Here is a 24,122-nt window from a genome sequence, read left to right as displayed (position 1 = left end):
GTGTTTGCTCCTGAGTCTGCTAAAAAGGCGCTGTCTGCTTGTGTAGTGGTGCCCTGATACTTGTCTGCCTTGTAGGGCTCTGTCCCTCTGCTCAGGAGTAGCTGATAGGACCAGAGGTGGAATGGGAGGTATGTGGTGATGGCATTGGCTGCTCAGAAGGATTGAATATCACCACGGAGAAAACATCAGAGTCGTTTTGTTGTTCTTCTTTTCAAGGAAGAAAACAAAGGCAATGTGCAGGGCAAAGAAGGCTGGTGGAGTGAGATGGATGTTGGTCAAAAAAGGGGAAGCTGTATCCATACAAGAAGACCCAAAACTGTATATATTTCAGCAGGTTACATCAAAAATAAAATCAAAATAAAGATTCAGAATAAGACTCTTGAAGAGCAAATTTGTGTAATATGATTAATTTTCAAAACCTTTGGGAGGCAGGCAGCAGAAGAGACCAAGGTGTGAGAGCCATGGAAGATAAAGTCATCATGGAAAAATCTGAACCATTTTTTGGCTGTCTTGGCTTCTGTGGAGGAGCTTCGTGGCTTTGCAAGCTACAAGCTCACTCCAAAAGAGCTGTCTGAGAAGTTGTCAGTAGAAATAACTTTGGAGCAAACAGAAACTGATAAGAAACTGTAAGGGACAGATAGCGTCTACTTGAGAGTGCCATAAGATCTTAAATCTGAAATTGCTGAGATACTTTTGTGTGTATCCTGTTGCTTAAGTGCCCTTGGTATCACAGAAATTGATGGTGGCAAATGTGATGGCATTTTCTGAAAGAGGAGAATCTTGGGGAAACTGGGGAGGGTCACATCAGATGGCTCCAAATCTGTGCATGGAGGGGGGGCAGTGAAAACCCCACATTTGCAGAGGATCCTCAGTTCCTTTGGGTGGTTGGATACCTCACTGAAGCTGAGGAAATTCAGGAGGATGTTGTAGAACTGAGCAAGTGGACAAATAAATGGTAGATGAACTTCAGTGTAGGAAAATGTGGGGCACCTGTAGGGGAGAACTGCACCAGGCCTGTATGGTACTGAACCTGGAACTGGTGGTTACAGCTCAGGAGGGACCTCGGAGTCGTCACTGTCAGCAGTTCTCTGAAATCATCAGCTCAGTGTGCAGTGTTAGGACAATAGGTTCTGGTTTTCATCAGCAAGAGAGATAATAAAGCATCATTTCACCTCTTTAACACCTTGGTGTGTATCTTGGGGGCTGCACACAGTCCTGGTCTCTGCATGTGGAGAAGGACAGTGGTGGTAAAGAAACTGCAGAGAAGAAAACTAAAATGACTTGGGGACAGAGCAGCTGTCTTATGGTGAGAGAGAAAAAAAAGTTTGTGACTCCTTGGTTTGGAATAGAAGTCTGGAGTAGCAATGGTTAAGGTATACAGAATCATCTGGAAGCACTGACCAAGTTGCATTTATCTACCAAATGTTGTGGCACTAGAACCAGGGGCACTTGGTGAAAGGAGATTGGCTTAAAGAAGGTAGAAGGAAGTACTTTAATTTTCAACAATGTGGGATGAACTTGTGAATCTGTTGTTCTGCTATGCAAAAGACATCAGCAGGTCTAAAAAGCATTTGGGTGAACTTATATACAAGCAATCTGAAACAGAGAGTGGGAAGAACAGCCAGGGATGTGCCTTTAGCATCCATCCTGCAGGTTTGGTTCTGGGGTTATAAGGAGGGAGATGGAGAGAGGGTCTGACCAAGCTGATGTGCTCTGCCTGGCAAACCTCTCCTGTCCCAGCTGTAGACAGGGTGGAGGGGCAGTTGGTTTCTCCCAATATGTGTATTTTAGGTTCTTGAAAATTTTCAGAAACCAGAATTAAGTGGGAACATGGATAGATAGGGAATGTTGCAGGAGAGCCAGCATGGCTTTGGGAGACCAAAACTGAGCCACCTGTCTCTTTTCAATACTCAGAAGGTATCTGCAAGCACATGAGTGATCCAGGGGAGTGGTCTACAGGACCTCTGAAAGGTTTCAGCACAGGGTATCCACGAAAAGCCCATCACGGGTGAATAAATGGTTAAAAACCAGGCTGTGAAGATGAGAAGTAGAGTGCCAGACTTTGCAGAGGAGGGAAGTCCCACGGGAAGCCACGCTGGGATCTCTGCTGCTTGCAGCCTCTGTCAGTGACCTAGAAAAAGGGATGAAAGTGGTGGCTGGTGAGGAGAGAGCTGCAGTCCCCATGTACAGTGATGGCCTCTCAGCAAATGGGGTCAGAAATCTTGAGCACTGCAATTCAGGAATGAGGCTGAGGGTTACAGGTGTTTCTGTGAAAGCATCAGCTGGTGTTGGGCACCAGGCAGAAGGGGAGGACGAGGTCAGGAACACCAAAGGGAGAAGCAGAGAACAGAATGGAAAAGTCATGACAGCACCGTGGTCTGCTGTCAGAGTAATATGGAGTGTTGGGTAGTCCCATCTTAGGAGAGTCCTTGCTCCTAACTGCTGGAAGTAGAAAAAGTGCCTCTGATTTTTTTGCTCTTATTTTTTTTTATCAGTGGCAAATACTGTGTCCTGGAGGCAGATGAGCTCTGTCAAGCTGCACAACAAACATAAAGGGGAGTCTAATATGGTCCAGATCTTTGCCCCAATCCACTGGTTATGCTGTAAAAGAAGGACAGGGAGTCAGGGAGAGCACTGCTTGCTTTCACCTCTGTCTGAATTTGCCTTTGTTGTTTTTTTTTTTTCTCTGCCTTCCTTTGCCACAGCTGAAAGTGAAAATCTCAATTTTGGACTGAACACAAGCTAATAAATGCTTGAGTTTTGGTGAGAGAAAACAAAAGGAACTTTTTTTGGGCACCAAATCAAAAAGTAAATTGTTCTCACACCACTGTTCACTGTTACCATGTATAGCAATTACTGCCATGGCAACAGATATTTTCAAGATCCAGCCAAGATCTTCCAGGGCTGTAACATAACTTCTGATACTTGCTCATTGTGGTGCTATTTATAACTGTGTTTCCCCCCCTCATAGCCAGGAAGTTTCTTCTTCCTCATGTACCAAACGCCAAGGGATAAGCTCATTTTAAATCAATTGTGGGGAGAAGTGACACTGGGGATTTCCTGCATTTTTTTTGTTCTGGAGATCCTGTCTAGTGCTGCCAGCTCTGCAGCCACCTCCTGAGCTGAGCTGGGCTGTCTCTCTCCTGCTATTTTAAGAAAGCCCAGTCTGAATTTTTTTCTTCCTTTTTTTTTTCTTCTTCTTTCTCTCCCCCCCTGAAACCAGGACAAACAAATGACACATATTTACTCTTCCAGCTCTACACAGAAGCTTAAGTGTTTATTTCAGGCAGACTTGGGCAAGGGGAGAACCTGCTGCCAATTAAACATTATCTGGGCCAGGCTCTGATCCGCATGATGTCTTTACTTGTCTCTCAGTCATGTAAGCAAGATAAACCCTGGGTATTCAAGTTTGCAGTTGTGCTGTTCTTGTAGGTGAATTTAGCTATGTTTAAAAACCCCAAGTGCACATCCACCTTTTCCCAGCTGCATTAGCATGCCTGTATGAATCTCCTTTGAGTTGGAAGCATGTCAGAAATACCATCACCCTGTGTTCTGGCATCTGCCAAGGAGCTGTGGAAAAGGTGGGACTTGTCCTTCTGCTCTTTCTGGGTGATTCCTCTCAAGCTTGAGCATCTGTGATGCACTGTGGTGGGTGAGGACAGGGGTCATGAGTCCCTCCCCAGCTCTGGTACTGGTTGTGCTTAAGTCACAACTGTGCAGCCCACCAGTTCCATCCCTCCAGAGGAAGGAGTTGTTTTGCCAGACCAGTCTCCTCTCCCCAGGGAGACTTTGCTTTTCTTCTGTAGAAGTGTAGCTACTAACTGTAAAAGCCTCCCTGGCCCCCTTTCTCACCAAGCTGAGAGCTAAAAGGAAGATGCTCTGTGAGCCATCTGGTTTTCCTTATTTTCTGGTGCTTCCAAGTCTTTCAGCTTCTTCTGACGTCCATGTCTTTGACATCACCCTTCCCCAGATCTCCTTGAACTACTGGATAGACAGCCTACTGTCCTCACCAAAAGAGATGGAGTAACAACATAGATTCTTTTATCCTATCACCCTGCCTAGAAAAAATGACCCCGTGCCCTGCAAGAGGTTGGTCCAAGGCAAGAGATCACTCAGTTGTGTCTGCAGGGAGCAACTCATCCCTCTTTTATTGCTGCCCTCCTTGTTTCTCAGGGGGGTCTTTGGATGTGGCACTGCTGGGGGTGCTGCCAAGGGCCAGCAGGACACGTGCTGGGTGTCAGCCTGGCTGGGGTGGCACCGGCTCTCACCCCCCAGATGGTTTTTCTCCTGGACATCTCCAAGAAACAGCTGAGACCCTTTTTGGGAGCCTTGGGTGACTGCCACAGTTATTCACCACTAACTGGCTTCTTGCTGACTCTCAGGAAGGTTAATCCCACCTTTGTTTCTGTGACAGGGAGAGAGCAGAGGCAGATTTTAGGCTTTAACTGGTGGTGCTTTGTTCCGACACGCGGGATTGCAGAGATGTTCAGTTTCAAAAAGGCTGTGACTGCGTTTTAAGGCAAGGGTGAGCGGCTCAGTCTTTGTTTCTCATTAAATCACGCCAGATCTTGTTAATGACAAAGGCCCAGGACTATAGATAACTTGTCTTTTTGTTTATTTGGCATCAGAAGGTGTTACTATAGTCACTGCTAACCTTACGGGCGCGTGTGTGTAGGGCACAAAGTGGGGCTGGAGCTCACGGGATGTGACTCCTACCCACACTGGAACCTTTTGGAGACAATTGGGAAAAGAATGTCAGTTCAGGGCAACACTTACACACGCCTTTCCTTTCAGAGGAAGCTTTTTTCATGGCTTATTACATCAGAATTAAAAACAATGGAAAAAAAAAATCAAACAGGGGCTGTGTCTGTCATCCCAGTCTGCCAGTTCACTCATCAATAGGTGAGCATTCCGAAGGTTTTTGTGGAGCAGGGGCTGCCCCATGGGGCAAGGAGTGGTGGAGGGGGAAATTCTAGGGGAGTGATGCTGGGTAGTCCAGTTCCTTGGTACCCTTACTCTGTAATGTCCCCTGTGCTTCTTGTTCAGTGATTTCCGTAGGCAAAAGATATGCAAGAAGTTAATTTCTCGTGGAGAAGAGGGGTTTTGCTTGCTGTATTCTAAAGAGTTTATGAACTTTGTAGCTTAAGTTATTGGCTGTTTATTTACTGCCTCTCTTTCCTTGCCAGAGAAAATTGGTGTGCTTTGGGCTGGGGAAAAGGATGATCCTGAAGCAGCTCCTCTGCACGGAGTCCCATTGGGATGAGGTTCCTGATGGCAGTTTGGGGTGCAGGGGAGAGTTCCTCCTGTGTGGACTCTGTGTTTCCTCTTGCTGTTGACTTGCTGCCAAATTCCTCTGCCATTCCAGCACTGCAGGAGTTAACTTGAGTCACGCTTAACAAGCTTGGACAGCTAATGCTTCCAAGAGCTTCTCTGCATTTGTTCCTGCTTAGTTTTTTCAACAGAGTCGGCAGAGACAGCTGCTGCTGGAGAGATTTGCCGAAGAATGAAACGGCCTAAAAAAGTTGTGAGGAAACACTGTTATCTTTGTTTTACACTTTTAGCCACCAGTGTCTTGTGGGCTCCGCTAGCTGAGAAATAACCCGGTCCCTTGCAAACCGTGTCTGTGTTGTGCAGGAGGTTTCAAGGGCCTCTGTGTTTCAGCTAATAAATGACTGGCAGCCCTTGAAATGAAGAGAGACAGAGGGCCATTATTTTGCTAATGCCATGCTTTGAGGAATGTGGCTGCTTCAGATAGTGGCTTTGCAGACTGGTGCTTGAAAGCTTTCTGATCCCAGATCCGGCGGTTTGTAGGGAGTCAACAGCTGGCACCCCGGGTGACACCGGGCTGGTGACACTGGGCTGGTGGCACGGCCTTGTCTTGCAGGTGCTCCACCCTGTAATGACAGCTTTGGTCTGCTCCTGCCCCTTCCACTGCCGGCTCCTGGCTTTCTTTAGAAAAGCTGAAATTGTGGTGGGTTTTTTATGGTCTGGTGGAGTTATTTTAGGCCTGAGGTGGGTGCCTCAAGAGGTCCTTTTGGTCCCCATCCCTGCATGCTCTTGCTAAGGTGGCTGCTCCATCCTGAGGTACCAGCTGGTGAGTTTCCCCTTTCTGGTTTTGTGGGTTTCTTTTCTGATCCGGTCTGCCAAGTCTTCACTCACCAACATCATTCAGAAACCTCTGGAAATGTTTTCTCCCTATTGCTCACTGCTCCCTTGTGTACCAAATTAACATCTTCACGCCTGGTGTAAAGGAGTCTCTGGCACTTGGCTGTTGGCTTTTTGAAGTGGCTGCTATGGGTTCTCTCTTCCCTTCAATGAAGACTGTACAAAAATTTGTTTTTCTTTTCCCCTCCTGGGTGGGGAAGTTCTGTGCCCTGTAGCACTGCAGCACGTTTGTACCTCTGCAACACCTTGCATGGTTTCTCCAAGCCCAGGAAGATCCATCTGTACACAAAAATGGTGAAAATCAGTCGGCTGCAGAGCCGTGTTCCTTGCACAGCATGAGTGATGTGGGGGAAGAGTTGCTGGGTTTATGTGCTGGGTTTATGTGGTTTGTGTGCTTTTCCAGAGCAGCTTCTGCTTGTGGAGCTGCCTGGTCCCTGGCATTGAATGGCTGAGGCAGCAGATGCTGGGCCCCTGACTGCAAGGGCTTCATGGCAATGCTGGGAGGAACCCCTGAACTCAGTAGCAGTGATACAGGAGGCCATGAAGAGTGAATCTCAATCCTGAAGCAGCTGGGCAGCAAGCTGGATAAATCAGGACCTTTGTCAGTAATTCCTAGAGTGACAGAGAGGGCAGTGGGTGCTGCCATGTCCTTGAAATAGCAGGGATATCATCTGTGTGGCATTACTTTGGCATAGGGAGAGCACTCGGCGTGTGCTGCTTGTCCAGGATTCTGGGCTTTTGCCCTTCATCCTTTTGGCAGGTTCATCTTCTCCCCCTCATTCCTGCAGCCATATCACCACAATGCTCTTGGCCCCGATTGCAGCTTTGTCAGCACTGGGAAATGTCTCCCTGCTTATGTCTGATTTATAGAATCCTAGAATTGGCTGGGTTGGAAGGGACCTCAGAGATCATCAAGTCCAACCCTTGATCCACTCCCCCCGTGGTTCCCAGCCCATGGCACTGAGTGCCACATCCAGGCTCTTTTGAAATATCTCCAGGGATGGAGAATCCACCCCTTCCCTGGGCAGCCCATTCCAATGGCTGATCACCCTCTCCAGAAAGAAATTCTTTCTAATGTCCAACCTAAACCTCCCCTGGCACAACTTGAGACCTCTTGTGCCCTCTTGTCTTGCTGAGAGTTGCCTGGGAAAAGAGCCCAACCCCCCCCTGGCTCCAACCTCCTTTCAGGGAGTTGGAGAGAGTGATGAGGTCTCCCCTGAGTCTCCTCTTCTTCAGGCTGAACAGCCCCAGCTCCCTCAGCCTCTCCTCATAGGATCTGTGCTCGAGTCCCTTCACCAGCCCAGTTGCCCTCCTTTGGACCTCCTAGTTGCCCTCCTTTACTGGTGTTCAGGGAGAGGGGTCCTGGAAACAGGACCAAGCCATGGTCAGCCTTCTGACCACTGCCCAAGGTTTCAGTCAGCAGATAACCCCGTGGTGCTGGGGCTCCTTGGGAAGGCCAGGACTCAGGTGTGGGTTCTGGCTCTGTCCTGCCCTCTTGCCCTCTTTTCCTGTGTCCATCCTCTTGATCAAATCAGGAACAGCCCAGAGCTGCATTCAAGCTGGGAGATTCTTAGGTGCTCTGAGTCACCTTTTGAGCAGATCCTGTGTGACTCAGTGCCAGCTCACACTTCCAGGGCGGGATGAATTCCAGCTCTGCTCTGGCTGTGGAAGTGTAGGGAGAAAGGAAATGTGTGACACTGGGGACCTCACTGAGGAGATGTGTACACCTGAAAGGATCCAGCTGGTGCTGCTGGTCTGGTGTGAGCACTCAGTGCCCCCTCAGGGGACATGTGGGTGGGATGGCAGGGGTGATGCTCACCGAGCTGTGCCCACAGCCTCTGTGCCTGTGCTGACAGCAGGGGAGGCACCAGGACCTGAGCCTGGAGAGGAGGGAGGGCAGGTTGCATCCCTGCTGTGGTGGTCACTTGTTGCTGAACTCACAGGTTGTCTTGTAACGACAGGACACCCAAGCAGCTGGATTTCCTCTCTAGGATGTTGTGAAAATTGAGGTTTTCCCATGTAAAAACCCAGTTTGTTGGGGTCAGAGTCTGGTTACAAGTGTGCTGAGGTGGGATGAGTTAGTGCAGTGCTGCTGGTATTGCTCCAAGTCACCAGACCTGACCATGTGCCCTGGGATTGCTGGCACTGTGGCTGTGCAGGTGGGAGGACAGGACCCAGCTCCCCTCGGGACACCCTGTGGCCCCTGGGCAGGGACCATCCCCTGGCACCCGGCCTCCCCCACAGCTGCCTCCCCTCCAGCAGCTGGGATTTGGATGGGGTTGTGGATCCATGCAGCACGTTTTGGAAAGAGAGAGGAGATGATAACTGCCAGTAAGTGTTGTTGTTTGGGTTTTTTTCTTTTTCTTTTTTTTTTTTTTTTTTTTCTCTTCTGAAACTCATTTTCAAATGCTCAGCCCTTAAAAGGAAAAAACAATTCTGCTGAATCCTTCACTGAGTTTAGGAGGTGCCACTGCCTCTGGGGTAGAGCAGAGCTGTTTAAGGGTTGGGGGTTTGGGCTGTGCTCTGATGTGCACAAGGAGAACTCCAGCCATGACAGCAGGAGAGCTCCAGGGGATGGGGTGCTGGCAGCTCAAGGGCTGGAGAGGTTTTCTGGGCAGATCCTGTAGCCCAAGGAAACCAGCTGGCTGCTCTGCTCTGACCTGGAGCTACAAGGGATTTTGTTCCCCAGCCATTTAAACCCCTAGGACAGATAGGCAGGAGAGGCTGTCCAGCCACATCCATGTCCCTGGCCAGCCTGGGGACCCATACAGTGAGCAGAGGGCAGCTCCTGCAACCTTTTTGACACTGAATGCTCTGTGAGATGTCCTCTACCTCCTGCCCAGGCTGCAGTGGCTGCAGCTGAGATCCTGACCCAGAGCTGGGGGGCAGAGAGGTTCTTGGATTTCCAGGGAGCAGCAGGTCCTGTCCCCAAGCACCACAGCCCAGCCTCACCCTGTGCCCCCAACACCAGAGCTGGTGTGTGCCCTGGTGCCAGGGACAGGCAGAGCTGTGCCCAGCCTGCATCAGGATTGTTTTCAAGGGGGTGGATTTTACTTTTCCTTCTGCTCTCTGGTGCCTTTTGCAGAGGGCTGTGCCCTCCTCTGCTGACTGCACCCACACCTCTGCTCCCTGAACTCCTCGGGCTCCACTCATGCCCACCCAGCAGGTGCTTTATGCTCTGATCCTGAAGCCAGGAAAATGAGGATGTTTCCTGCCCTTTGCTCTTGCCTCTGTCACAGAACCCCCACCCTTCAAGTCCCTGTGTCTTCCCCTCCCTGTAGGGTGCTTTCTGCACCTGGTGGGGCTGTGCATGTCCTGCTGGGTGATGCTCAGTGCAGAGCAGGTGATGGAGAGCACGAGGGTTGGTGTGGAGGGAGTTTCTGTGCTGCCCACCCTTCTCCCCACTCAGGTACAGTATTCAGAGGTGCCTGTGCATCCATCCCACACAAGGGTCTGGTGCTGCTATCAGGCTATAAGGACTTTTATGCCTTTGGGGCTCTTCTGGGTGTTATTTTAAGTTCATTGTCTTTGTATCACAACTCTGCATGGTGTCTGTCCTCTCTTGGGGAGTATTCCCACTGCCCCCCGATTTTCTTGTGGAGACTCCAGGAAATCTCAGCAGTGTCCAGAAAGTCCTTGTTTCTTCTTTCTCTCTGAGACCAGATCTTAGAGGATTCTGCTGTTTTGATGAGGCCCTGGCCCACTCCTGTGGGATGAGCTGCCTCATTGCCACCAGCTCTGCTCTGGAGCCAGGGTGACTCAGGAGAGCCACAGCAGCAAGATGGGAGCCAGGAATGCTGGTCCAGGGGCTGGGGGAAAGCTTGGGAATGGCTCTGGAAGACACAAGAACCAGCAGAGTCTGAGCAGCCAAAAAGCCAGCAGGTTTCTCATCTGACATCTCTGTCTTTGAGAATACCACCTAGCAGAAGGCTTGGGGCTTTGTTTTTGCATAAAAACCCCACCAAATTAATGCTACACTTTGCATGATAGGACCTTTTCCATGTCCTCTAACCCTCCCAAGTCATGGTCCTGTGCTCTCTGTACCATGGTGCAGGGTTGGGCTCTGCTGTCAGAGGGTGCCCCCCTTCTGTTTTTGCTGGAGCTGAGCATATGTGCTCAGGCTTTGAGCAGTTGCAGCCATTTGTTCTATATTTTCACAGTCTGGTCTGTCTCCTGTGAAGCAGAGGTTGGTTTGTTTGCATAATGCTTATTTTCAGAAGCAGGAGAGTTTTAGGAACAGGCTGACATTATACTTATTTTAGTTCCTCTATAATTTTTGTGTATTCAAAAGAAGTTCAGATATATATAAATGTGTGTGTGAGGACAGGGCTGCTTTTTTTTCTTTTTTCTTCTTTTTTTTTCTTTTTTTTTTTTTTTTTTTCTTTTTTTTTTTTTTTTTTTTTTTTTTTTTTTTTTGTCTTAAGATCTAAATTACAGCTTTTCTGGCCTTGGCTGAGAGAGGACAGTGAATAAAGCCTGAACTGACTGAGTCAGCTGATGGAGCATCGCTGCAAGAAGCTGGTCCTAGAGACCTTCTTGAAGGCCCTCTGCAGCTTCAGGATACAGCTGAGCTTTGCAGCCTTTTTCTGGCTTTGATCTGCAAATCTGAGTGACTTGGAGCCACTGAGGGTTGTGTTTTATTGCTCAGCATCTGCACTGAGTGAAGTTTTTCTAAGAGGAGTCTGTCAGACAACCCACCCACGGTGCTGGGCTGGCTGTGCCTCTTGCTGCAGAAGCTGAAGGAAGGGGCAAGCAGGATCCCCTTAAAATTGGGCTGATGTTGTGGTACTTGAGCACAGCCCAGGCTGCTCTTCAGCCAGCCAGGAGCCTGGACCTGCAGCTTTGTCAGCAGCTTTGGTGCCTCTGGGTTGGTGCCTCTATGAGGGAGTTTGTTCCCCAGCCATTTCAAACCCCTGGGACAGACAGGGGGATAAATCCATTCCTTAACTGGTTTGCCTTGGTCTGCTGTTGGGGCCTCCCTTTGGAGCACTCAGGGTATAAACATGGCTTTGTTCTCCACAAAGGCTGCTCCTGCTCTATCTCATGAGCCCCTCCTCTGCTCTCTTAGCAGCAAAGGGATGCTCTGCACTCCCTCTCTATAGCACAGATCTATTTCAGATGCCTCTCCCAGTCACCCCTTGCTGCAGCAAGGAGCCCTGGACCGTGTGCACTCAGGCTCCAGCCAGTGTGCCAGCATGACCAGACTCTGGAAGTGGCACTTCATTCCCTGGGCATGTCTCGTAGCCAAATTCTTCGTTCCTCTTCCTCAAGGAGGACCACTTAATAAGCAGTAGTCTCAGCATGGCCACATGCTCAGTTTTGTGACCCCTGATGGTGGGATCTGCCTGGTCCTGGGGCCCCACCTCCTCCTGGGGCTTCTCAGAGGCTTCAGCAGCCCTGACTTGGAGCCACGGGGAGAGAAGTGGAGTTCTTGGTGCAAGGACATGGGGAGGTGGCTGCCCCACGCAGGGTCTGGTAGCAGCATCTTGTCCACTTGTGGTGTGGAGATGGTGTAAAGGGGAGCATCAGCACTGATAAAGGTCAAGTTGGCCTTATGGCCCCTCAAGTTCTTCACTCTCCTTCTGTCCAGGAAGGTCCCTCTGAGAGCAGCCATCATTCTGTGCTACTGAGACCACATGCTGGCTGAGTTTGGTCTTTTATTCCTCATTCCTTGAGGAGGAACTTCATGTTGCAGTCACTTTTATTTGTGTTGGGGTCACATTAGAGCCATCCTGCAGGTTTGCTTTGAGGGATCAAAAATCCCACTTGGTTTGGAGCCATGTTTGGTGAAGAAGAGCTTGGTCTGCCCCAGCTCTCTGCAGGGCTCATCCCAAAGAGGGAAAGGTGGGGAAGGAGGTGGGATATTGGCTTGGAGCACAGAAGCCCAAACATTATGGAATGTGGGGGTGAAATGGAGGATCAAGCTCTCCTTATAGCCATGCAGAGGGGGTTTCTCCCAGCCTGGTGTGAGGGTCCCTGAGACAGGGCATTCCTGGGGCTTTTCCTCTGGCCCCTGGCAGGTGGAGGTCTCCTTGAACTCCATCCAGAGCAATGAGCAGAGACAAAGCTTCACATCAAGCTGGCAGCTCCAGTTGAGGAAACATTTCTCTACTGTTCTTATCTTTGCATGGCCTTGTGACAAATTTGCAGTGTCCAGGGGCTGTCCTTGGCTGCCTGGGCTGTGGTGTCACTTGGGTGATGGTGGCACAGTGGCTGTTTGACTTCTTGGGGCTTCTCAGCTCTTCCTGCAAGTGATTCTTCCCCTCTGCCTCATCCTTTCCTTTTCCAGTCCTGCTCCCTTCTCTCTTGTTAAAACAATTTTATTCTTTCCTTGCACGAACATTTACAGTCTTTATGAGAAGGTCTAATCAGAAGATGCTAGCAGGGTGCTCTTTCAGGCTGAAATACCCTTTTTAAAAAAAGATAATTAAAATCTTAATCCCGAGGCTTTGCTGAGCAGGAGGGGCATCCAGGAGGGACCCAAACTGTTTTTAAAGGAGCAAAATTGCAAATATGTGTGCCACAGGCTGCCAGGACAGGCACAGCTTGGCCTCTTACCCGCTCTGTCTGGATTCCAACCAAGCTGCTGGGCTTCAAGGGCTCAGCTTTGAGTGGAAACAAACCATCTGCCTGGGTGAATACAGATGTGCACAAGGAGCCCTGCTCACCCTCCTGTGTTTAGCACACCTGGTGCACTGTCCTCCCCATGGCATCTCACTGTTTGGGGACCAAGCCCTCAGCATGGCCCTGCCACCCCTCCAAAAAATCTGCAAGCCCAGGGCAGTGCCTTTGCAGTCAGGAGGGGCTGGGGGCAGTGGCTGGAGCTGTGGCCTTTTGACAAGTTACAAAGCATGGAAAGTATTTGTGTATTTGCTCAGGGCACAGAGGAAACTCCTGGAATTTCTCTGACAATACAGGAGGATGCACACATGGGGAATGTGGGTTTGTTTGTGGAAACAAGTGGGGATTTTATTGAAATTCCTCTGTGTGGAAGGCTCAGGTGACTGGGTCAGATCCCTGGTGCTGGTGGGCTGCATGGCCCCACACTCCCTCAGGCTGTGGTGGGTGTTTGGTCTGGGTTTGCCTGCAGGGAGGTCCTCCCCCAGGGGATGCTGAGGCCCAGGAGATGAGATGAACCAGAACCACCCCAGTGGTCCCACTGGTGGGACTGGGACTGGGACTGTTGGTGCTGTGGCTGCTGCATTTCCCAGTGCTTGGAGCTGAGATGAAACTTCTTTAACCCCATGAGGGAGAGCTGGAATTAATTCTTTTCATGTCCAAGTTATGGCCTTATCTCTCAGCAATCCTGGGTTTATCACGTCTTTCCAGAGTTCCTGATGTTATGTTTGAGGCTTGTGTGGCAGCCCAGGGCTGGCTCTGCTCCAGGAATGTGCTCCTTGCTTTTCCTTTCCTTTCCTTTCTTTACATATGAATGTGATTGTACCAAACTCTGTGGTATTTCAATGTGATCTGTGAACATTTTTTTCCCTGGTTAAACTCCACCTAGGTCATCTTCATGCCCTCAGTTTCAAGGGGTGCAAAGAGGTCACCAACCCAAGTCATCCACTTACAAGTCTTTGCATGCAAAGATAGAAGTAAGCTTGTTGAAACGGAAGGCTATAGTTAGCAACACACACTTGGTCATGGCCAAGTGCCATGAGAAGAATTTGTTATTTTCAATAGCTTGCACTTCACAGAAAATAGCTGAACCTCTCCTCTCTCTGGAGGAGCAATGGCACTGGGGGAGCAGTTGGTGTTTCAGAGCTTTGCTGATCCAGATGCTGGCAAAACAGATCAAACCCACCGTGTTCTCACACATCAAATAGGTTGGGCACTCAGCTGGGGTCTTGCAGGGTTCTGTTAGTTTTTTCCTTGCCAAGAACATACTCCATAACTCCTTTCTGTCTCTCTTCCAAGCTCATCTCTCTGTGAGGTTTTTTTTCCTCTCCCAGCCCTTCCAACTCCTGCTCTCCTCCCCTCTGCCCTGTTCCTCCTGAGGGCTGTGGGCTGTGCCCTCACCTCTGGGTGAAGCCCCTCATGTTCCAGCACCGTCATCTCCCACCCAGAAGCTGCCAATGTGCTACCTGGGTCCGAGTCCCATTTCCACTCCCCTGTACCCCTTTCCTCATTGACTTCCTGTGCTTGTGAAGAGTTGTGGTGTTCTCAGAGGTCACTGCACTTCTTGTGTCACCTCTGAGCTGTCCTGGGACCCTCTGCTGGTTCCTTCTCCTCCCTGTGTTTTGTTGCTGTTGTCTGTGTGAACCTGGTGGGCTCTGCTGCTGCCCTTGCTTTCCCCTTTTATGCCCTGTTCGTGAATGCCACCACACTTGATGTTGCCCTTGATAGCAGCAGTGACTTCCTGATCTGTTGCCTGTGGTTTGATATTGCAGCTGCAGAGAAATAATCAGGTTTGCTCTCTGATTCCCGCCCTGGGCTGTGGTGTGGGGTGCTGGTATGGCTGTTTGTGTTGCACCTTAAGTCAGGTAGGGGAACAGATCTAGTTTTGACCAAAAACCACCAAATAACAAACCAAGATGTTTCCTGGACATGGGGTTTTCCAAGTGGGGTCCAATCCCAGGCAGACTCCCAGTGGTGGGAGCCCAGCAGGAGTTGGTGCCACAGGGAATGGCCATGTGCCATTCTGCTTCCAGCTGCTTGTTGGACTGGTGTGAGTGGTTGTGCCTGGGCTGGGGGAGCTGACCTGGCTAAAACCACCACCAAAAAAGTGGCTCTTCACCCTGTCTGTGGTGGGCTGAACATCCACCCTCCGTGTGGCTGCGTGGAGGCCAACACTGCCTGGTGGACGGGCAGCAGAGAGATGAGAACCTTTCCAGAGGCAGCTCAGGTTTATTTTGGGTTGAACTGACATCATACCTATCAATTTTGCATCCTCAAAGAGCCAGGGAGCAGCCTCCTCTTCCCCTCCCAGACTTGATGGCTGGGAAGGGTCACAATGACCTTCTACAGAAAGCTGGGGCAGAGCCCAGGGCCGTGCTGCCCTGCCAGCAAACACCTCCTCTCCCACCACTGTGCCAGCAAAGCTGGGCCTGGGACACCAGGCTGGAATTCCAGAGTGCTGTGCTAGCCCTGGGCAGCCCTGGGCAGCAGGGTCTCCCCTCTGCCAGTCCCTTGCAATATTGGCTCCATGCCAGGGGCAACCCCCAAGGCACCAGGCAGGAGCAGGTTCTGAGGGTGGCCCTGGCCCTGTCCTCTTCATATGGCTTTTCTAAAACACAAAAATAATGTGGGTTAAGTAGGACATCCTTCCTGCAGCCTCCACTGGCACAGGGTGGAGGAGGAAGGGGAAGGTGGAGAGCCAGGATTTGGGATGTGAGGAGGAGCTGGGGGGCACGTGTAGGTTTTATCTCTGTATTCAGCTGCACACTCAGCATGCTGCCAGGGGCAGCTTCACTATAGTGAAGTGATCCTTCACTCCATAGTGTGGGAGGAGACTTTGCAGGGGTTTGCACCTTCCACTGTTTACCTGGACCAGCCAAAATGGTTTTAGTTACAGCACCATGGAGCTCTTGGCTTTGCTGAGCTCCTCTGCTCTCACCTGAGCCAGCTTCTTGCGTTTGAGGGGTCAGTGTTAAAGGCTGATGTGCTGTGTATGAGAACTGCAGAGCCCAACACCCCTGATGCCACAAAACCATTGCACAGATCTGCCTGAAAACCAGCCCTGCAGCACTGCCCACCTTGCTGTCTTGCTGGGCCAACGTGGGTGCTGGAGAGGGACCCTGGGTCTGGAGGAGCAACTCTGGGTAGTAGAGGGGTCACCAGCCACTGGCCAGGCTGTCCCTTGGTCACCTTCATCCAAAGAGTCACCAAAGACTTTGTCCCATCAGCCAAGGGAGGAGGGAAGGAGCTTGTGATGGAGGTGGTCTCATCTGTTTGTTCCCCACATTTATCTTTTCAGCAAGTGTGGCCTTCAAGCAGGGACTGTGTCACCCAGAGGTCCCCTCCAGCCCCATGTTGCCCACAGGCAGCTGTGTGGTCATGAAGCCCCCATTCTCAGGAGCCAGGAGTTTGGTTTCCCGAGGTGGCATTAACGACAGGGTGCAGCTCCCCAGAGGAGCAGATCCTGCTTTGCAGATCCTGCCTGCTCTCAAGGACAGGTTCCCCCACGCCGGCGCCAGCGCTGCTGCCATCACCCCAGCCCTTGCTCTTATCAGATCAGCAGCAGATGATGCTCACCCCGTGCCACCTCTCCTGGGCTAGAATGTCCCGGCCAGGTTGGAGGTTGGACCTCCCCTTCCCTGTGCCAGGGAGCTGCTGATTTAGCTTGTCCCCATCTCAGCCCCTTCCCTGTTAGAACCCTGAGCTTGTCAGATCCCTGAATGTCCCCCAGCCGTGCTTTGATCCGCAGCGGAACCGCCTGGCCCGGAGGGAGCGGCTCTGCAGGACTCCCAGACACCCATCCCATTTGCCTCTGGCCCAGACTCAGGTGTCTCTTGTGTTCCCGCAGCTCGGACTGGGTGGAGATCATCGAGCCCCGCTCCCAGGAGCGGATGTACGTGAACCTGAGCACCGGGGAGTGCGGGTGGGAGCCCCCTCCCAACCTGCGGGTGCGCCAGTCCGACCAGCACCAGTGGTGGGAGCTCTTCGACCACAACAACAACCGCTTCTACTACTACAATGCCATCACGCAGCAGACGGTGTGGCACCGGCCCCAGGGCTGTGACATCGTGCCCCTGGCACAGCTCCAGGCCATGAAACGCAGCTCCCAGCCCGACTGCCGGGGCCGCCAGCACCGGGGCAGCACCGGCAGCGACGGGAGAAACACCCCGGTACAGATGGCCCTGCTGCAGGAGATGGAGAAAGGCAAAGGGGACTGTGCTGCTGAGAAGAGGAAGGAGCCGGGCAGGTAGGGAGAGCTTTGACTTTCTCTGTCGGTATCCAGCGGGTGGGTGCTGGGTGCCGGGCAGAGGGGTTGGGAAGCTGTGCTGGGGCAGTGCTGCAAAGCCACCCATCCCACCATGTGCCCTCCTCTGCCCAGGGTACAGCTGTCTGATTTCCCCACTGCAACCCCTCGAATGTTCCCTTGTTTGTATGGGGCACTAAAAGACTCTCAAATATCCAATATCTGAAGGGAGGACCTACGTGAAAGCTGGCGTAGGGCTTTTTACACAGGTGTGTAGCAAGAGGACAAGGGGGAATGGTTTCAAAGCTGAAGAGGGGAGATTTAGGTTAGACATTAGGAAAATATTCTTTCTTGTGAGGCTGATGAGACAGTGGAACAGGTTGCCCAAGGAAGCTGTGTTTGCCCCATCCCTGGCAGTGTTCCAGCCCAGGTTGGATGGGGCTTGGAGCACCCTGAGCTATGGGAGGTGTCCCTGACCATGGCAGGGGAGTTGGGATTGGATGAGCTTTAAGGTCCCTTCCAACCCAAACCATTCGATGTTTGTATGAGAAACACACATCAAAAGACAATCAGTGCTCCAGAGCCCTTTGTGCTAACTCTAGGAGGGGGTACACAGTGACAAGAGCTCTGTTGGATGCTCACAGTGGGGTTTGCTGGGATGGCAGAGATGCCCTGCAAGGGGTTCAGCTGCTGCAGGCTGCAGGGGAGCCCAGCTACTCTGGTTCTTTCCCTCCTCACTTGCTGGGTGGATTGCATGTGCTTGCAGCTTTGGCCAGGAGGGAGGTGGGGCTGCAGGGACAGAGCTCCTGGGCACAGTTATTTGCTCACATCAAGCCCAGAATGAAAGAACAATAACGGGATGCTATTTTGTTTGGCTAAGAGATTTTCTTACACTCAAACCAGTTTGACAACAATCGAGGGGGGTTTTTGTGTTGAAACTTTGCCAGCTTCAGCTGCACAAAAGCATCTCCTCCCCAGTCACTGTGGGGACAGCCCCTCGGGGACTGTCCTGCTTCCCTTCTGCCCTGTCTGGGCATCATCCTGCCCTGGAGAATGTGGTACCAAGAGCTGGGGAGGCTGTGCAGCAAGTGGAGCTGAAGTCACCTTGAGAAGTGACCCAAGGGCTGGAGCAGAGCTCAGGTGAACCTGGCCCTCCTGCCACCCATGCCAGTGCTCCTTGTCCCCACTTCTGGGCAGTGTGGTGAGCCAGGCTTCTTTAACAGCTTGGGGTTTGGGTCAAGGTTCTGTCTCTGTGAGGCTGTTGCTGGTGAGGAGAGAAGAAAAAAGTGAAGACTTGTCCCTCATCTTTCCAGCCCTCTTGGCAGGGAGGACCCCACGTAGGCCCCTCATATAGGAGGCAGGGAGTACCAGTCTGGGCAGAGGGTTGTTTTACCTTTCCCTGCCAGCCAGGCTGGTGCCAGACAACACCTTGGGCATCACTGCCCTTTATCCTGCAAGGAAGGGAGGTGGGAAGGAGCCCTCCCTCACTCCATCCCTAACCCAAGTTTTTGTAGTAAACTTGGGGCACTTTGAGCTTCCAACTAATTCCACTGAAGGTCAAGCCCTGGGAAAGGTGTGAGTGGAAGCTTGCATAGGAGTTAATGGACTACTTGGATGTGTGAGGCTATTCCAGATCCTCACACCAATACGCTGACAAATTTTGCCTGTGGAAGCTGCTTTCTTGGAAGCAGGAGACTCAGCACTGTGTCCTTGCATGTCCCTCAGGTGTTGTCACTGCTCTTTGTGAGCAGGCATTGCACGTCCAGTTATGGTGCAGAGGATGATTTCCCTACCTGAGTCTGACACCCAAGCAGACATTTCTTGCCTTCTGCTAACTCATAAAATGAAGAGCAAAGATCTGAGCCCGAAGCAAGTGTTTGCAGGTGGGATCTAACACCCTTGCTGGGGTGTCTGGTCTGGTAACAGCAGCAGCACACCAGGGTTGTTGCTCTCCAAAGACAGGCAGAAGTGTGTCCTCCTCTTTCCCTCAGCAGGGATGCAGCTGTATAAACAGAGGGGGAAGATGCTGAGTGCTCTTGCTAGCATTTGGCATCTTTATAGGTACCTGTGCCTAAGATGGTTTTGCCTTTGTCTCTTAACAGCAGCACAAAAGTTTTGTTTGTCTTCCCTTCATGTTTGTCGTGCTGTGATAGATGGAGAGTCCAGCAGAGACCAGTGTGGTCCCCAAGAGGGGCCTCCTGCAAACACATGCCACAGAGAACTGGGGGAAGGGCTTTTTTTTTCGTTTGTTTCTTTTCTTTTCAGTATTACTTTGTGACTGAGGTTGTTTTTTTGTTTGCAGTAGACTGTTTTTTATCCCACCCTTCCTCTCTAATGCCTTCTGTTAGCACTGTTAAATCTGCTGTGCCCACTGCCATGTGTCTCAGTGCTGCCAAACTCTGCTGCTCTGGACAGCCTGGAGCAGAGGGAAGGTGCTCCCTGGCCAGGTGGGTGCTGCCCCACTGCTCCTTGGTGCCCATTCTTCTGGCTGTGTGCTGATCCCACCCCCTGGCTCACTGCCCCACTGCTCAGTGCTGCTCCTCCAGATCTCTGACTTGCACCAGCTCAGAGCAGCCTTTTCTAGACACTGGCACTTGTCTTCCCCAGGTGGGGTGGGGTGGCCATTTCCCCCTGGGGAAATCACAGCTTCTTGCTGTGTCCTGGGAAAGCTCTTCTGCCTGTGGATGGGCTCCCACGTCCATTTTTGGCTGAGCTGCCCAGGCCAGCACCAGCTCTGCTCCTCCCTTGCTGCAGTGAGGACAGTGGGCAGCACTCTCCTTACAGCTCCAGACCTGTCCCAAGCACCTGGGATCCGAGTAGAAAGGATCCTGGTAGGAAGAAAGATGAAATCTCTTCAGGGCCAAATGATCCTTTTGCACACTGGAAAGTTCTACAAAGGATGGATGGGTTCCCTTGGGGACCGTGAGACCAGCGTGGGGCTGGAAGCAGCCTGGAATATTTTGGAAGTATCTTCTGAGCCACTGGAGCTGCAGTGGGGTTTACTACAGCTCCTTGGACCTCAAGGCTGAGAAAGGGCTGGGCCTGAAGAGGACAATCTTGCTGGTCTGGGACACACCACCAGTCAGGGCCACGAGTGGGCTTATGTCTCTCAAGATCCAGTGTAATGCTGATATGAAATTCTTTATAATCAGGCAAGAAATACCATCAGGATGTGTAATGCAGCCTTGTATCCTTCATGTGCTGCTGGCCTTGGGGCAGAGTGTGCAAACACAATGTGTTCTGTGTCCACAAAACCTGGGTTGGGTGGGTTTGCCTCCACAGGGTCACCTCGATGTGGGCACCAGAGGCAGTGGCAGCAGTGCTGCTGAAACACAAACAGCCCTCTTCATTCCTGTTCATTCACCTCCATCAAAGCTCCAGGAAAATGACTGCTGGAATAAACAGAGCTGAGTTGTGGCACCTTTTCTCCAGGCTTCTGGGAGGCAGGAGCCAACAATGGAGCTCTGGAGCCTGGGAAGAGCTGCTGGATCCACCGGGCCTGCTGGAGCTGGGTGCAGGCTGGGAAAGCCAGTGCTGGACTGCAGTGTTTATATTGGAGCTGCTTGAAAGTGTTCCTCGAAGGAACCATCTCCAGGGACTTGGCAGGGTTTCTTCTGCTGGTGGCTGAAGAGCACGGCTAAGAAGCTGGTTTGGGATGTTTCTCCACCACTGTCTTTGCTTTCAATCTGGGCTTTTGCTGCTCAGAAGGACAAGGGTGAACCTTTTGGTGTGCTGGGAAGTCAGAAAGTCCCCATTCTCCTCTGCTCATCTTTTCAGCAGCCTGGGAATGGGGCTGAGGGAATGTGTAACCAGACCTGGCCCCAAGAGATCATTCATGGCTGTGGAAATGGTCCTAAAGAAGCCTTGGCTTCTCTGTGGTGGTTCCTCTTTCATCTCCAGTAGGTGGGGAGGCTGGAGACAGCACACTGTGTCCTGGATGGCACTGACAGGCACAGATATGGGTGTCACTTCTCCATTTTCATTTCCCCCTGGTCAGGGGGAGTGCAGTGGCCATGGTCAGGCTGGATCTTGGTTCCCTCTGCCCTCAGTGACACTGAGGGGCACAGCTCCTCCAGCCCTGTGTTCACCCCCAGGATAATCCTGGCAGAGTCAGGCAAGGACCCTGCTGTGGCATGAGGAGCACATCATGCAGATCTCCTGGGGGCAATACCCTCTCCTTGAATAAGGAGTGCCCATGGGCACACAGCGGGCAGAGAGGCACCCCGGGGAGGTACCTGTACCCAGTGGGTACCCAGGATCCTGGCAAATGCTTGGGTCCCTGGACCAGTCCTGGCATCCACCATCACAGCAGGAGAAGAGTGGTGGCATGGTAACCTTTCCCACCTCCCACCTCTGACTGTACCATGTTAGCCCCCCCTAAGAAGGTCCCAGTACTGTCCCCAGGGAGCTGCCTGGGGGGCTCTGGGCTCTGCTGGCTCTGCAGTTGGTCAGTGGAGGCAGCAGAACCTGTTCCTCCAGCACTGCTGCCTGTCAGGGTGCAGACTGATTGCCAGCAGCCTGCTGCTGGTGGCAGAACCTCTTCCCTCAGTGCCTTGCCATGACTGTCTGTCCAACCTGTCCTGCTGTCCCCTCAAGATAGTCTCGGGGTATCCATGAAACAGGCAGGCAGAGGCCCGTGCTGGGGTGGAGCTGCTCCCCACCATGTCCCACCTGTGTGGCCCAGCCCAGGCTGAGACCCCATCCTACCATCCCCTCCCTGAGGTCTGGGATGCCTTCCTTGACCCTGGCAGTTGACTTGGGGCAGGGGGAAGCTGTCACACTTTGGGGGACACGTCCCCTGCATGCTGCAGGTGGGCAGTGTGTCCTCAGGGGAGGCAGTGAGCTCTGCACCCCCTTTTCTTTTCCGGATCAAATCCCTCATTTCTCCTCTGAGGGCCTAAATTTGTCTTTTGCCCTTTTTCAGGGATGCAGGGCAGGGAGGTTCTTACAGCTGGGGTCCCACAGGACCCCTTAAATCACCATATCCTGCTGGGGTGGGGGGCTGGGTGGGTGGCACCGCTCAGACACCACACCCCGTGCCCAGGCAGGGACGGATCCGGACGTGCCCAGGGCTGCTCCTGGGTGCAGATGTGAGGGATGGGACAGGAGGTGGTGCCACCACCCCTGTGCCAGCAGGGAGAGGCTCCTGGCTGCAGCCCTGAGCTCTGCAAGGAGGTGGCAGAGCTTCGGCTGAGCTCTCCCTGCTCCGGACACTCAGGAGTGGGGGGGGTTTGGTGCACCCCAGAGCAGGGGGTGTCTGTGAGGCCACCAGCACCGACTGAGGTGGGTCTGCCCAGCCTCCTCTGAGGAGGGTTCAGCTGGAGGGCAAGGGGTCTGATGCCTTCCTGCAGGGTTATTTTCCAGCCCTGGTGCAGCTGTGGCTGTCTCAAGGTGAGGGGAAGTTCCTTTGCCCATAGGACTGGGGCTCTTTCTTCTCACCCAGGAGCTGGATGGTGCTGGTTCAGATGTGATGCTGCCCTGGCTGAGCACTGAGTTCAGATCACTCCCCTGCAATCACTCCTGGACTGTCCACCAGGACAGGAGTCTCTGAGTGCCTCTCTCCTGCTTGTCCTTGATAGGGCTCCTTGCCAGTTTCACTTCCTTGCCATGAAATGAGCTGCTGGTACAGCCAAATGGAGGGGTAGGCAAAGGGGTGTCAGAAATGCTCATTTAAAAGCCTACCAAATGTTGCTGCTCTGGTTCTTCCTGTTAATCCAGGAGCTCTTTGAGGAACAACTGGGTCTTCAGCAGCACCAGCACTTGTGATCAGGGCTCAGCTGGGTGCAGGGAGCCATCTCTGCAGCCCCCAGGGAGGGATGTCTGGTGGGTTGCAGGGCCATGTGTTCTTGTGAATGCCACCCCCAGTCTGCTGTTACCAATGTCTGTCCCCTGCCCCTGCCCTCACTTGGTGTCAGTCACCCCCTGCTCCAGGCATTGCACCTCTGGGAAGAAGCACACGGGGGAGAAGCCCTGGAAGCAAACCAGGAGTGGTAGAGCCGGGGCTGTGCTAGATGGCAGCTCAGCAGGTGGAGGGAGGCCAGGCCCAAATCCCTCATTGTCCCCTAAGCAGCCTCTTGGGACAGGGCTCAGGGTTGTTCTGGGCTGTGAGCAGGAGGCAGTGTGTGTGGGACTGGCAGCTCTGGATCCTCCATCCTGAGGTAATGCCAGGAGCTCCCTGAAAATAAGACCCTGTGTGCCTTAGGAGGTCCCTACACCAAGGGGGACCCCAGGCTGGGAAGCAGAAGATGGTGACCCTTCCTCAAACATTTTCCAGTGTCCTGGATGGTTGCACAAGAGAGTTGTGTGGCTGTTGTGTGGAAGGAGCCAGGCCCTGGTGTGGCAGCCGTGTGGCTGGAGGGTGGGGGGGCCTTTGGACCCTGGCCAGGAGCCACCTGCTGCACCCACAGCCTCACCCACAGCTCCTGGTGCTGCTGGGGACCTCCCTGTGCTGAGGAGGGACCTCAGTGCAACATGGTGCCTTCGGGGAGAAGGTATTTGGGGAGAAAGTTTTTCCAGAAATACACTAAGCGGTGGATGGGAAGGGAACACAACACCACTTCAGGAGTGGAGTGAGTGGGAGTGGATGTGGGAGGTGTAAGGCAGAGGATGGGGGGCAGGTAGCCAGGGGGGAGCAGGTGGAATAGGGCACCCACAGAGGTGTGGAGCACATGTGTCCCACTGGGGGGAACAGGATGTGTGCTGAGCCATGGGGAGGACAGACAGAGCCCCTCCAGGGAGCTCATACTGAAGAAAGGTGCTGGAACCCAGCTTTCTGGAGAGCAGGAGCAGAGCAGGGGTTGGGATGTCTGGATATCTTGGGACTTGGCATGGGAGACACAAGCATCCCCAAGAGGCAGCTCTGGGGGTTTGGGTCTGTCCACCAGCACAGGGCCATGCAGGACAGGTCAGCAGAGCAAAAGGGCTGAGAAGATGTTACAGGAACATCTCCTGTCACTGATGGGACACACAGTGTGCCCTCAGGTCTCACCCAGTGCCAGCTGGTAGTGGAGGGAGGGCACAAAATGGGGCTAGGTTCAAGGGGACCTTCCTGAGGATGGTGGTGCCTTTGAAGACCTGGAAGCTGAGGTTTAACACC

At 52.4% G+C, this 24,122-nt stretch overlaps 1 protein-coding gene across 1 annotated transcript in view; it reads left to right on the top strand.

Annotated features, from left to right (window-relative positions):
• LOC139803568 (rho GTPase-activating protein 39-like) overlaps positions 1-24,122 on the top strand; it is a 54,419-nt gene that overhangs the window by 10,333 nt on the left and 19,964 nt on the right. The window contains exon 2 of the mRNA XM_071759847.1: positions 16,631-17,029. Coding sequence (XP_071615948.1) covers positions 16,631-17,029 — 399 coding nt within the window. The remainder of the gene's footprint in view (positions 1-16,630; positions 17,030-24,122) is intronic.

This window comes from Heliangelus exortis, chromosome 16 (assembly GCF_036169615.1).
Source record: "Heliangelus exortis chromosome 16, bHelExo1.hap1, whole genome shotgun sequence".
Classification (NCBI taxonomy): domain Eukaryota; kingdom Metazoa; phylum Chordata; class Aves; order Apodiformes; family Trochilidae; genus Heliangelus; species Heliangelus exortis.
The sequence above is the reverse complement of the archived record's forward strand: the minus strand, read 5'-3'. Positions and strand labels throughout refer to the sequence as shown.